Raw genomic sequence first — 15,170 nt, 5'->3', positions numbered from 1 at the left:
TTTGGTGAAGGATAATTAATAATTACTGTAAACTGACAATGGTTATGAAAGATGTGTGTATGTGGACTTCTCAGACTTTGTACAACTTAGTGTAAGGCTTGGATAGTAACTGGTGTATGCAAGCTTACTGTAATGCAGTGAAATTTTATGCACATAAATACTTTCATTTAACTATTAATAAAGTTCCACTGACAAAATAAATTTTAGCGTAACTTATGGTTATGATGTGTACAACTGTTTTTCCTGTAGCTTTTTCTGGCTGAGAACTGCATTTGAATAACTTCAAGGAGGTATGTGTGTGAGGAGCAATTCACCACAAGGTGAGTGGAACTTTATATGCAGCAGCAATGCACCACGGCACTGCATACTACCAATGTGGATGCACAACTGTAAATTTTTTATATAAATATCAGCTATTTTCTCTGACATAGCCATCTATCAAAAATTTTATCTCTTTTCTTGTTACATAAGGAACATTCTTAGATAACACATTGCTTAATACTTCAAAAAATTCTAACGCTTTTTTCACAGTAGCACAAACATTAATTTTTGTTCACAATAAAATAAATAATATGCAGAATACTCTCATTAGGATATATTAGTACGTATTGTTCTACTAAACTAGAAGTACAGCAATTATGTGAACCCAGAATATTAGTGTCATTATAAATGTGCTCTGTGTTAGCCTTCAGCATATGCCGTAAAGGTCTTTCAGCTTTTATTTACATATGTCATTTCTTACTAACTGCCCACAAACCAAAATGAAAATAGTCACAAAAGAGCTTGGTTGGTTCATGGTACAGATTCTTTAATTACTGAGAAATATACAGATTATATTATATTACTGTAAATGCTGAGTAGAAAAAATAATCTAAAGATAAATGTGCAAATTCCATAAGCATTTTCATAAATATATGAAGGTTCACTAGTTTATTTATGTGGATGGTAAAAGAATTTCACATTTTAAGTATTGTCAGTATTCTTGGAGCAATAGAGTTGGAAAGCACCATTATCAATTGGAGGTGTTTTTTTATCCTATTCCTTTAGTCATGCATTCTAGGACTTGTAGTACATACATAATACATTCTTAGAAAAACATATTCTCCACAAATTTATTTTCATTTAACCAGAAATTTTTCAGTATGCTGCATTACAACATAATAGGATGTAATTAACAATTATATATGACACAGTACATTATAAAGAGGCTAAATATTCATTCCTCACACTTTGTATAAAAAATAGCTTTGATATCCTTTTTTCACTTCATACCCACAAAAATTCTACACATCACTTTTAACCATCAATAACTTGATATTTCATGAAACCATATCAAACTGTAGTGCAGAAACTACGCAGCTATGCCAGCAAAAGTGTTATTGCCAACATCCAAATGTCAATCACACAATAACAATATTCTGCTTCGACAAAAATATCTGATCTTCTTACAAATTACATTTTTGCTGTCATTCTCTAACTAAAGTGATTCCACAATAAGAAAACTGACTGCTGATCTCATAACACATGTTCTAATTAATACATAGACTTGAATTCAGCATGTGTGACAGGATTCACCAAGTTGTTAAATTTGCATACAGTAAAACTGTGAGAAGCCTAGTCACCCATCTAGTTGTCATTATTGACATCAGGATCTGTGCTGAGGTTTTCAAAGTCCTGAACCACATTTCCAGCATTATTCTGATCATCCAAACCCAAACAATCCTTTTCCTTAGTGATGGTGGAAGCAGTAGACTGGCTGGAAACTGGTGTGACAGTATCAGTTTTGTCTTGTATTCCTTGCACATCATCATGTGGCCCATGCTCATGTTCCTCTCCCATTTGCTGAGACAATTTACGCTCATCTTGATTTTGCAGATGTTTTGCTGAAAAAAAAAGACAGGACATCTGTACAGCACAGTCATTGTAATGAATACCATATAGTAATGAATTCAGTAAAATATATTAATAATAAGAATCTTTAGGGATACGCTGTGGAAAGCAACCTGTTGCAAACTGTGCTTATCACACCATTACAGCACATGCTAAAATTCATACAAGTATTGATAAATAAGTGAAGTCTGCCAGTTATTGTCATTATTGCACGAAAATCCATCATTACTCTCTGAACTGCTTATCAAAGGTAAAAGATTTTACAGACTGATAACAAATCATTTGCTACAGGTAACTTACTGACAACTACTGCACTTTAGTACTGCACAACTAGTATAATTACATACAATTAAAGAAGTTTATGATTAATAGAATGAGAAAGAATTTACAAGTAAACAAATGTCTCTCAGATGCTCTATGCTCTGGAATTCTGTTAAATTGTTTGCAGTTTCATATTATATAACTGACCCTTGAAACTTGACAATTAAGACTCCTAATGGGTGCAAGTCCATTAGTAGTAGACCAGTATTAAACTGGGTGCCACTAAATAAGTGACAGCAAGTAATTTGCTATACAGTGTGTAAATTTTAAGTTGACAAACCAGAATAACTCGAAAAATAAGATCCCATGAATAAATGTGTAGAATCTGAAGTTGATTATTTTCGAGGGGGACATCTGCTGGTGTTAAAATTAGCCTGCCACCCCAGCCCACTAGTGGTGGGGTGCGAGGCAACTTTAAAATTTCAAACGGGGAACCCCCATTTTTTTATTGCAGAATCAGATTATCCCTTATAAAATTACGTATATTTTGTCTTAAACATTTGTTTTGATTCTTGGTAGTTGACACTGTAATCCAAGAAAATCCATGTTCTCATTTTTGTGTGGAAAATGGTTACAGATAAATAAAAAATACTTATTTACTTCAGTGTGCGATTTGTGCTTTTACCAGTGGGGGGAGATGTCTTAGGGGTTTGTACAATTATATATGTTACTAGCTTTGACTGTGGCGTTACCCATGGTTAAACAGTTATTTATAAATAGATGTTAATGCCGAAACTCACTATTCATGCGTATGCACTATCAGAAAAGCCATCCCTTGTTATATCTTTAAAAGTACATTATAGGTGAAGCTTATTTACAAAATCATCTACATACAGGTATACGAGGGGAATTCAAAAAGTAAAGGCACATTTGTGAAAAGCTGTACTTATTCTGACGATAGAAAACTGAAACATGCGTTACTTTTCTACGTAACCTCCCTGGACTTCTATGCACTTTTTCCAACATTTTACGAGTTTTTTTTTTATTTCCTCAGAAAATACGTTCATCGGTTGCATCTGTAACCAATTTTACACCGCAGCAATGACGTCTTCATCACTGTCAAATCTTCTTCCCTGTAGTGCTTCCGTTAAGGGTCCAAACATGTGAAAATCGCTTGGAGCCAGGTCTGGACTCGCAACACATCACATCCACCATACAATACAGACCTGGCTTAGAAAGCCTCGTTTACACTGGGGCGACGTCTTGCGACATTGTGGCATGCTACGGAAATGTGGCGTGTGTCGTCTTGTCATTTAGTTCTAAATGTTTTGAAATGCTGACCTACTACATAACACTTTTTCAAAATTAATTAGCGAACATATTAATAGTATTAATAGTAAGACTGTATTAAAAACTTTCAGTGTTCGGCTCCACAAATTTAAATTATATATGTTTGCTTCATATTCATGAAGCCACACAACTTTTAATTATCAAACAAATCATCTGACTAGCTAACTAACCAAACATCCTACTTACTAACGAGTGAACTCATTAACTAAAAAACTAATTCACTCATGAACCTAATGAGAACATGGATTTTCTTGAATTACTGCGCCAACTACCAAGAATCAGAACAAATGTTTAAGACAAAATGTACGTAGTTTTTTATGTAGAATCTGATTCTGCAATTAAAAATGGGGGTTCCCATTTGAAATTTTAAAGTTGCCTTCCACCCCATCCCCAAGGGGCTGTGGTGGCAGGCTAATATTAGCACCAGCAGGTGTCCCCCTCGAAAAATATCAACTTAGGATTCTATACATTTTTTCGTGTGAAGCTTATTTTTCGATTTTCATATTGTCTTTAACAGAACTTGTCTATTAAGTGTTAGGTAAAATAATAGTTGATATACATAGCGGACAATTATGAAATCGAACAAATATCGTAATTAAATATAGGTGGTTCCTTCTCACAAGTTATCAGTACAAATTCATATCGTTATAATTTCTGCACAATATAGAAAACTAGAGCTGAATGAGTATAAAAAATAAGAATTGATGTTAAATATACAACGTTGAAATGGAGGGACTTAAAACGGGAATCTGCTGAGAAAAAGTCAGATTCTGGTATTTCCTGCAGTCTGTGCAGAATAATGCAGTGTCCACTCTGGCCACGTAGCGCTGCGCAAAACCATTAAAAGAGGTTCGGCGCATCGCGGCACGTCCATTGTGGATGTCAAACTGCGTCGCCCTGCAGAACAACGAACAGGTTCCATGCAGTGTCGGTACGTTAAAGGAAATAGTTCACTCGTGCGCGGCTCTGTTTGGACGTCATTTCTCGTATTCCATCGTTATTGAAGCTCACGCGTGCACACTGGAACATCGCTGCGCACCTACCAACACTCTGCTCCATTCCGTGCAGTTCTGCGCTGCTCAGCGCCTTTCTGCACTACGTGTTAGTACTTCCAATATGGACTCGGCTTAACGCGCAACCTATACTCGACATGATTGTATTCTTCAGGAATTTTACTTTTCTTTAGTATCTTCAAACTGTAAGTGTGTGAATGTTGAGTACGCATCACACTCAAGTAAACTTCATACTGTACATGTTGCCTAGACAAAAATACTAAATCAGACTTAGATACCTTACCATGTGCTATAAAAGTAGTAATTTTATTAGTGATTAAGAAAGGTTCATAGTAATTACATAACAGAATTACTTCACATCTTATTGGTAACAGTGTATTCACCGTTCTGATTTTAGCAGGGACATTTTGTAATTGGGCAGTAGGCCTAATTTAGTGCTACCCATGGATACAGCAACACAATGACAGGAAGTATTGCAAAGACATTAACAATTAATACGTTGTGCAAATATGCTTAAATTGTTAACTGATGAGGTTCATAAGCATTATATTATACTCACTTGTGTCTGTGGCGACAGTTTCGCTGGCTGTGAATGGTGCAGCATACCATGTGTCCCTTTGGCCTGTGGTTCCTGAGGTTGATGGAAGCTCACATGGATGTCGTGACTCTTTGTGCAGCTGCTTTGAAGGTTTGCGTTTACGAACACCTTGAGATTTCTTCTTTTGAATATGTTCTGGCTTCCTGTGAAACTCTCTACACTGCTCACACAGTTTAATGACTTCGCATGGTGCATCGTCAATTGTCATAAATTCCCCAGGCTCACCATTTACGACAGATATAATCACACGAGCATCACGTTGTTCTTGCCACATCATAGGTCCCTGAGAGCCCATTGACACATGATGATGAAAGGATGGCGTTGCATGTGGGTAAACTGGGTACATCGGTGGATGGAAATGAGGGTGTGGAGGGTAGAAGTGTGGCGCATCAGCTCTGAATGAAGAGGGATTTGGCACTCCACCGAAGTGTGCAGGCTCACAGATAAAACCATCTGGAAAGCACAGTCGAACGTGTATCAAGCGCTGAGATTCACCCGCCGGGGAAGAATCCTGTTGTGCATCAGGGGCGTTAACAATTATATCAAACCCAATCTGATACCTACGATAGTATGGAAGCCAAGGGAAGTAGCACATAATCCCGTTTAGTTCTAGTTCATCAGCAGCCTGTGACGACATAACGCACCGTGGAGCGAGCCAACTGATACTACGAAATCGCCAAGAAAGCGAAAAAAGCACTGAGATATTCTTCGAATAGCTAAGACAAGTTGCACTGTTCACGGAGACCTTACTGAAACTGTAGGTCAACTGCGCTCTGCGTGGACTGGTGGTAGAGTCGTGAAGTGGGGGCACAGGCGGTAGTGGGAGAAAGCAATGGTGGAAGAAGGTACAGGGTGGGGGAATCTCAGGCAGCGCCCTAGGATTAACGCCAACAAAACGCGTTGTCGTGTCCATTGCTCATCCCAGAATAAACTTCACTCTAAATTATGTCAATAAAATGGGCTGCCAGCTTGACAGTGGTCTACAGCTAAAACGTTTTACATTGATCTGTACTAGGTTCATATTTAGGCCAAATGTATTATAAAGGAACTAACATTGCAACAAGTTCATGCCCTCTGATAGAAAGTTGTAGCTATTACACACAAGATAAAATTAACTTAAATAGTGTTTCATAAACATTCCTTCTTTTTAATTTCAAATCGTTACTACTACACAATATGTTACACACAATAGAGATGATGATTGAACTGCACCGGTTTCTGATAAAATTTTTGCATCGTAAGTGGGTCAATTTCTTGTTGTATATGAAATGCCTATAGAACATATTATACCAGTGCCAATAATCTGAGGTATAACAATACAGCTGTATAATTTTCTTTTTCATCCAAAGAGCCTGAAGGCAAGAAGAAACCTGAAGCCCTCAATATGAATTTCATTGGAATATTTTTAAACTGGTAATTTCTCCTTGATGAAAAGATTTCTTTTGTTCCAGTATCTTAGTGGGTTACCCTCCATAACTACCGGCAAAATAAAACACAGACACATTGTACTGTTACTCCAACGAACACAGTGCACTTTCAAAGACTGCGCTTGAATAGTGAGACTATATGTCGTTCCATGGTGATTAATTAGTTAAATGGGATGGTACTAATTATCAAAGTGGTATAAGGGGAAATTTCATTCTTCTGAGATAATGTTTAGATAAATGCTTACTTAATCCTTTCGATACTATTACTCCTTTGATCTCAAAATCGTTTCAGGTGAAAGCAATTATAAATTCGTTAATAACGATTCTCCTATAAAAAGTGAATTGACCATCCTCTTTAATACGCTATACATTTCTTGGAATTATATTGGGTTATAAGACGAGCATGGGACAATCATTGTCAGTAAGTGAAGGAAACTAATATCTACACACTATGGGCGAATCTGAGGTGAATATTTAGGTACTCTATTAGTCACAACTGGTCTATAATTTTTCATAAGTATCCCTTACTACTAATTACAAATTTTAGAGTGCATAATGTACTGTTTACAGTTTGTAAACGATGAATCATTATTCTGAATATCTGAACGAAAGTGTATCACTTGACAAAAAAGGTGGTACATTAGTGTCCAAAAGTTAAACATAACCCAGCTAAGAGGGTATATATGGTATAATATCTGTGATATTAAAAACACAGAATAGAAAGTAAAATTTTCCACAAAAACAAAACCATTACTATGAATTATGCTCGAGAAGTCGAAGAAAATGGGTATGTTTGTAAGCTTAACAAACGTAGTAATTCGTTACATGGTAGTACGTATTCCGGTCATTAGTGTCTTCACTGAATGGTGTCTCAGTACGAGGGGAAAGTTTTTAATTGACAAGAGACATGGTAGAGCTCTCGATATCGTGGATAGACAGATTAAAGTCGCTGAAAAGTGATGTATTGCAAAATTTCTCACGGCAGGTTTCAGAGCAGATGAGGGACATTTGATAGTAACAGAAACTTGCACATAATATGGACCCTTCAAAGTTGGGAACCATCTTCATGAACCGCCTCATAAAAAATGCGAATTATTACTGGAGAATTAAAACGAGTGGAGGAGGCAATCGTTTGAAATAGTCTTGTGTTGTAGAAAGGTTATATGAAAATACGGTTCTGTAACGGATATAAGCGTATTTAAATACTTCTAGCTAAAGAGTATCATAGTGTAGGGGCCACCTGCTTCACTTCATGACGACATGACTGCCTTCGATAATCTAGAACGTTTTGTTTATGCTCGAGTGTAGCATGTTCTGTGTCGCTGACGATCTGTGTCTTCACCGCCATTTAAAATCTAAACTTGCTTACACATCGACGACATCGACAACTTTCCATCATCAACAAATAAGTTTTGTTAATTGAAATTAATATACAGACTTTTCTAACCTGATGTGGCATTAGCTACGTGCTGATATTTCTCTACATACGCCGCCACACATAATATCATATACAGTTAGCAACTTCTCACTTCAAAATTATCAAAACTATCGGCTCAGCAAGCTTATTTCATCGATTTTCTCTCATCTCCCCAGAGTCTAATTTGGTTATTCGTTGATAGAAGTGTTTTGTGTGAGTGTAGTCACAATGAATGTCACATGGGACATCTGTTGGTAGCTGACATTTTAAAAACGTAGCGCCAGAATTTAAAAAAACACACAAGTCTGGATACTGTCGAAACACCAGGACAGTTTTATACCGATATGAAGCCACATAAAAATGCTTATGTGTAAGGAAATACTTAAAATTGCACCATGCTGGGGTATGTGATGTCCAAACAAATCCGCTAGTGAAAAACACAACCACTTCAGACCAATAAAAAGCTGAGCCTCCGGCGTGTGGTATTTTTGAAAGTATACACTGCCATTTGACTGTATATTACTGTATTTTTCGTCTTTATAATTTAGATTTTGGCTTTCATGCGGTAGTGAAAGCCGATATCTAGATTGTGCAGAAGAAAATTACAGTAATATACAGTCGAATGGAGGTGCACTCTTTCAAGGGAAGAAAAAAAAACACTTGAAACAAGTTTGCACCTGCTTGTGGATAGTTCTCTACATCCCAAAGATTAGTCGGAATCACAAATAACAAAGTGCTACAACCTCTTAGAAATGTTTAAAAGAAGATCGACGCGGAAATAAAGTAACCCACCGTAGTATTCCAGTTTCCAGGGTTAAAGTTACAGTCTTAAACAACTTCTCAACATGATTTCCTGCGACATTAAGCGTCGGTCAAGAATCTGCACACCCTCATTGCAGAATTCTGACGCTAGTGACGTTAAACAAGATTCAAAGACGTTTTGAAGCTCCTCTTCAATTGCACACATTGCTCCTTTTTATATTAGGAAAACCATATTTATCACTTTATCTGGTTTGTACAAAAGACAGTCTAGTAACTCTTCTTTGAATCTTGTCAAGAGTTCCCGTTTTTTTTTAATACCGAGGGGTTTGGTTTCTTTCGAATTTCTTTTCTTAAATTTTTTACCGTTTCACTGCACTCTTTGGTTTTTGTGCCACGATCAGTAAACTGAATCAGTAGAACACCTTTCCCCTCCCAAGAGATACTGAATATAAGCTTCATCGAGGTAAATGTCTGGCAAATTTTAACTCCTAGGCTGTTGTTTTTTCTCGAGGTTCAAACACGGAATTCACGTCTGTGACAGCACTGGACTCGCGTTTGGAGGATAAAAATACCGCCCACTGACTTATTTGATTAACACACCAGCTGAGCTGGCCTCTATTGCCTGGCCGTGGCTGAAATTAAACTTCAAAAATTTACAATTCATTCGTCGAACATTTTCGAGGCGCAGTAGTATTTGAAGACACTGATAATACAAGGACGAGTTCCTTACAGTGAGAACATGTTTCTAAAAGTTATCACACATCAGTAATTCTCCATTAGCATGATGCTGGTGATGTGTGTTGCATGTTTTCCAAGTTGTAAGCCTGGATGAATGGTGGTGAAAGGTGACTGTAGGATCATACTTTTAAGTATAGTTGCATGAGTTGAACAAAAACATTATTTGTGCATTAATTCTGACGCTAAAAATTTATACATATCCTCTAAACCGACTCGTTTCACGTCGTTTCAATAAAAGTATTATTCAAATCATCTATGAAACACATAACCAAATAACTAACTCTGGCATTTTTTTTGTGTATCTGATTTATCGCACTCTTCAGTAGTTACAGACAGTTTACGAGAACATTTTTTCAACTTTAACATACAGCTGAACTACTATTCAAAATCTCTGTTATTAATTCGTTTTGGTTGTTAACGTAGAGAGCTACATGCATAAATATGTAGTATTCTTTCATCAAAGACAATCAACTACACTATTACAACATTTGGTAGATCTGCCTCACCAGTAATTTGCCCAATTTTCTGTTACTTTTGAATTCTATGCCAGCACTTTCAATATGTTTATCGTCTGTTTATCAGCTCCATACTTGTAAGTTAGAATAAAAAAGAGAGTTCTTGGCGACGATCAGTTGCTGAACTGTTCTTGGAAAAGGGGACTTTGTGATAAACGATAATTTCTTTATTTCTGTGGCGCTATAATCTTTACAGATCCTAAACGGACATATCAGTAACAATTACAATAATTTTCAAGTTATTTCACATAAAAATATATATCCAAGTACACGCAGAAGAGAGAGATAATTCAGCGCGTTATGCACATCCTTTTCTCTCCAGTACTGTCTTTCATTTTATCATGGGAGGCGTCCTGGCTCTAGTGTCAGTTCTTCATCCAGACGCATTAATCTAATTAAAAAAACTGGTATTAAAACGCCAAAAGATAATAAAATATAGCTGACAGAGTTAGATGACCACGATGTTGTAATGATGACTTCAATGGTGACCGACGTGGTGGTAACGTTGTTGAAGACGCGGACGTTGGTCAACTGCAGTTTTGACAGTAAAGTCTGTGTAAAATACTTCCGTGGAATGAGAATGTGGCGAAGAGAGTGTAACTTGGATTTTAGTGATATGGGTCTGAAAAGGAAACTTTTAGACGAACAATGGGAGAACTATAACGCAACAGGACCACGCTGTGTTTGTGTTGAATTATGGGTGTAGTAAGACTGGTAGGATTTCTTTTGAACGCGGAATATTGGCTACGTCCTTATCGATCCTTTCCAGGTATCTGGCCGTTAAGTTACTTATCGCGCGAAGGAAACGGCAGTGCAACTAGCCGGTCTCGGCATGCCGTCGCAGTGCAGAGCGCCAGTTCTTAGAACTGCGAAGTGCTCGACGCTTTGTGTTGCTCACAAGCTTCCGCGACGCACGGACGGCCGGTTCTGGGAGAGTGGGCGCTCCGTAGCACCAGCAGTTTTACATCTCGTCCACAGGCCCTTTAGGAGGCGCACTCAGCCGTGCACTCAGGGAAAGGGACACGTCTTTAAACGTAGCTCCACCGCTCTGGCCCCAGATGGGCCAGTCAGGAGTGACCGCCCAATGTCCTCGTCCAATGACGTCATCTGGATGCGGTACGGAGGGGCTTTCTCGGCTCCTCATTCAATTAGCTCCTCAATTGAAATCTCGAGGCTGAATGGACCCAGTTCTAGCCCTCTCGCATAGGAAAAATCTTTGTTTGTTCCGGGAATCGAACCCAAGTCCTCCACATGGCAGTCAGATGTGTTGACCACTCAGCTGCGGTGGCGAACATTCGTTTGAACGCCTCACTTAAATTAAAAACACTTCCGTCCGAAATCAATTATGCGCAACGCGTTGTATACAACTCTAAAACTTTAAATGTTTCTACTAATAGTTCCGTAACTAAAATTTGAAGAAATTTGATTTAAATTTATTTGTCCACAGTTGGTTTAAATCCATCAACTACATGACAGAAAAAGTAATGGTCTACTTAAAAAATTATAACTCGTCGTCGTAACACTCCGGAAAAAAACTGAATCATTTGTGTTCTTGAAAATGGGAATGCAATCCGAAAAGTAGGTCGTACGAAAATAAGTTTTGTGAGACAAGACAAAAAAGTATTTTGTTCAGTTATTCACTATACAATGTATCACCCAGAAACACTGTTGAATCAGTAAAAATGACAAATAAACAATGTTCATAAGTCCGCAGAAAGAATAACGTTTCTTACGTTTACCTATCTAAAGATACACTCCCCTCACTTCTTGTGTTGTAAGCTACAGAGAAAACACCTTATCTGAAACACCCTGTAGCCGAGAACTAATTTCGTTGCACACTTTACTACATTCAACACTTACTTTCGAAACAGACACGAAACTTATACAAAAAATCTACATGGTTAGCAAGTGATGGCACTCACTCAAATATTTCATTCAAGGTCATAAAATTTAATGAAGATAAAGGAGCAGACACACTAAATCCGTGATCCACAATCGCGTGCAGCATAGAAGAAAGCGATATTCAATACACAATTGAGCAGTTCTACACAAATGCTTGTGTGTTGTCCGTTTTTGGGCACCAAATTATGCTGTTGTAGCACGTTTGACCACAGTTCTAGAACAGGAAACCTTCAGTACTCCATATGATGCAACAACCTCTATTAACCAGGTGGTATATCAAGTGAACGTGTACTCTTACAAATATGTAACTACTGTAACTATAGAGAGTCGTGAACGCTTATACACTGTACAATAGCTAGAAATGTTCGCTAGTGTATGATATTCAAGAGTATCGTTCAACTTTCAACCTCTATTTCTCGAAAACGAATGAGAAGCCAATTGTATTAGAACAGCCTTTGTTGCATCTACACTATCTGATAAAAAGTACCAGGACAACTACTACTAGATACTAACAAGGGGGTATGTCCACCCTTCGACTTTATGTCTCCATGAACTCAGCTGGGGACACTTCCAACTAGGTGTCAGAATGTCTGTGAGGGAATAGCAGTCCATTGTTCCTCAAGAGCCGAAACCAGAGGAGATAGTAATTTTGGACGCTGGAATCTGGAGCAAAGTCGGCGTTCTAACCCATTCCAAACTTTTTCTGTTGGGTTTAGGTCGCGACTTTGAACAGGGCAGTCCATTTCTCGAATAGTATTGCCCCAGATGCTGCTTCATGACGGGGCACAGGGGACATATAAACTACCATCATCTCCGAACTGTTCATCTACAATACTCAGGACATAATGCTGTAAAATGTATTCATATACCTCCGTGTTTAGCAGTGTCCTAAGCTCAATAAGGGAAAAACTTCCCACCCACAAAAAATCACCGCCGTACTTTAACACAGCCTCCTCCGTTCTTTACTTTTGCTACTACATGTGATGTAAGGTAACGTTCTCCTAGTATTCGCCAAACCCAAACCCTTCCATCGGATTGTCACAGGGTAAAGCGTGATTCGTCACTGCTAATCGCGTGTCGTTCGCTCCTAAAGCATCGCTTAGCGTTGACCACTGAAATGTGTGACTAACGAGAGCTGCTGTAAAGTTGTACCCTTCTCTTTAGCTCTCTGTGCGCATGTCACCGTGCTAGCTAAGCTGCTCGTAGCATTTTGGAACTCACGAGTGATTCCTTCCGCTTATTTCATGCAATTTTTTACAGCTACCATACGCAATGCTCGACAGTCCGTGCTCGTCAGTACATGAGGTCTGCCTGGCCTTGGTTTGGCTGTGGCTGTTCCTTTGCGTTTTTTCCACTTCGCAGTCACATCATCCACAGTCGACTTGAGCACTCTAAGAGTTGAAATGTCCCTGACGGATTTGTTACTCATGTGATACCCAATGACTGGGCCACGCTCGAAGTCACTGACCTCTCCTAGCCGACACATTCCGCTGTTAATGTTCCTCTAGAAATAATACACTATTTCCCACCTTCTTTTATACTGGCGGGATCGCCTCTCATGGCATCTACTAATCAGTTCCACATTACATTGGGATGTCCGGCTACTTTTGATCACATAGTATATGTATGTACTACAAACATGCGAAAGAAGAACTAAATCGATGACTCTTTGTGTGTATGCTTCACTTATTAGTTCTGTAAAGCGTGCAATCATGATTACTCAGCTAGGTGTAACGACACTTAGCTTCCATTTCCCAGGCTCTACGCATAGAATACATCTACACCATCAAATCCTGGGCGCTGTGGCACATTGTTTGTGGAGACGTCTGTGAAAATATTGAGAGGATTTTCACTGACTCACAGTATACATGGAGGCGTTCCGACCGTGTAATACAGATTTTATAAACACCTATTAAAACAATTGTCTGTCGTTCAAAAAGCTCACAACAAGTTTGAAGGGTAGGGGCAGTAGTTTGCTCTCTGAATTCTCGTGGAGGAAGCTGTTCTACGTTACAAGGTGATCTAGACTAATACAATAGTCATCTGAAGGCTTGATAGTTGATTCACACTGAAAACAAATTTGTCGATATGCATTACGTGCAACAAAATGACGAAGAAATCTTTTATACCGAGCTGCTCACTTGATAATGTATTTCTTTTTTAAAAAATGCAAGTAGCAAGTTTGCAGGGTCAAAATCCTGCCTCTAAAACGCCTTATATTTCTGGAATGGTCAGAAAACGGCATGATATTGCAGGGAGAAGAACAAGAATGGGCTGCTACACTACTACTGAAATTTCGGAATAATCACAAAAATAGGACGTGGAAGAATAAAGGTGATAAGTCACGGTAAAAAAGGTTCCTACATAAACTTTATTTGTGTTATATGAGGAGGAACGGAGTACTTTATCCGTCGAAAAAACATGTGATCAACGGGCAGCGGAAGGTAGTCCATTAGACCCGTAGAGTTTCAGTACAATGTCACTTCAAGGTTTTGGTGACGGTTCCAGTACAACAGGGAGTACTCGTTCCAGGTTAGTACAAGATCGAAATACAGTAACCGCTAGCAGTTAGACAAAGGACCGGTTATCTCATCGTAAGTGCACCATGTGTCTTCAGAGCTCACGGCTTCCAGACATCTTGCAGATTCCAGACAAGCTATGCATATAGCTATTGTACCAGTTCGAGTACTCCTCACATAGCTGAAATGGCTGGTCCATGTATTATGAATCTGGGAGACTAGAGGCTGGACTACGAAGGACTGTAGGGAGGTATTCCTAACACACGAATCACGCACCAGTCTTCAGAATGATTCTTTCCACTCTAATATTCCAAACCATTCATTATGCAACAAAGCCTAACATCATACAGAGTAAGCGCATTTTAAGTATAAATATTCAGCATTCTTACACTACTCAATTATCATTGACAAGATATAATTAAAATCATAATATGTATTACTTATCTTTTTCTCCCGCTTTCCGCTCGAGTTTACTATGTGACGATTCGTCTTTTTCGTCATTTATAAACGTCAGATCAGCTTTTCACGACACAGCTTCTACAGACAAGAGAAACAAACGACAAACATCTTCAAGCGAGTGAGTAGCACAGTATATTTCATATAGTAAGTTAGTCACAGAACGACTGGCATAGTATTTTACACGGCAAAAGCTAAACACAGATTATTACAGCTGGCATTTTCACGGAAACAGAAACTTTTTTAATTACAATAATGTTATAAATAGCATATTAGTTTTTACAAAAGTATACATTTTCACAAAGCTGAGAATTAGAGTTAC

At 38.3% G+C, this 15,170-nt stretch overlaps 1 protein-coding gene across 1 annotated transcript; it reads right to left on the bottom strand.

Annotated features, from left to right (window-relative positions):
• Positions 1 to 1,388: 1,388 nt before the first annotated feature.
• LOC126249250 (uncharacterized) lies at positions 1,389 to 6,025 on the bottom strand. The gene is made up of 2 exons (XM_049950907.1): positions 5,074 to 6,025; positions 1,389 to 1,883 (listed from the first exon to the last, which is right to left on the bottom strand). The coding sequence occupies exons 1-2, from the start codon at positions 6,023 to 6,025 to the stop codon at positions 1,627 to 1,629; spliced, it is 1,209 nt and encodes a 402-aa protein (XP_049806864.1). The 3' UTR covers positions 1,389 to 1,626.
• Positions 6,026 to 15,170: the final 9,145 nt, after the last annotated feature.

This window comes from Schistocerca nitens, chromosome 3, assembly GCF_023898315.1.
Source record: "Schistocerca nitens isolate TAMUIC-IGC-003100 chromosome 3, iqSchNite1.1, whole genome shotgun sequence".
Lineage (NCBI taxonomy): Eukaryota > Metazoa > Arthropoda > Insecta > Orthoptera > Acrididae > Schistocerca > Schistocerca nitens.
This window is presented reverse-complemented; position numbering and strand designations above follow the sequence as displayed.

What these genes read in the sequence shown, in the direction of transcription:
- LOC126249250 (XM_049950907.1), bottom strand. Translation starts at nt 6,025, where the DNA reads ATGGACACGACAACGCGTTTTGTTGGCGTTAATCCTAGGGCGCTGCCT. An exon ending in AACTGTCGCCACAGACACAA is followed by an intron (nt 1,884 to 5,073) that starts GTGAGTATAATA and finishes TTTTTTTTTCAG; the next exon opens with CAAAACATCTGCAAAATCAA.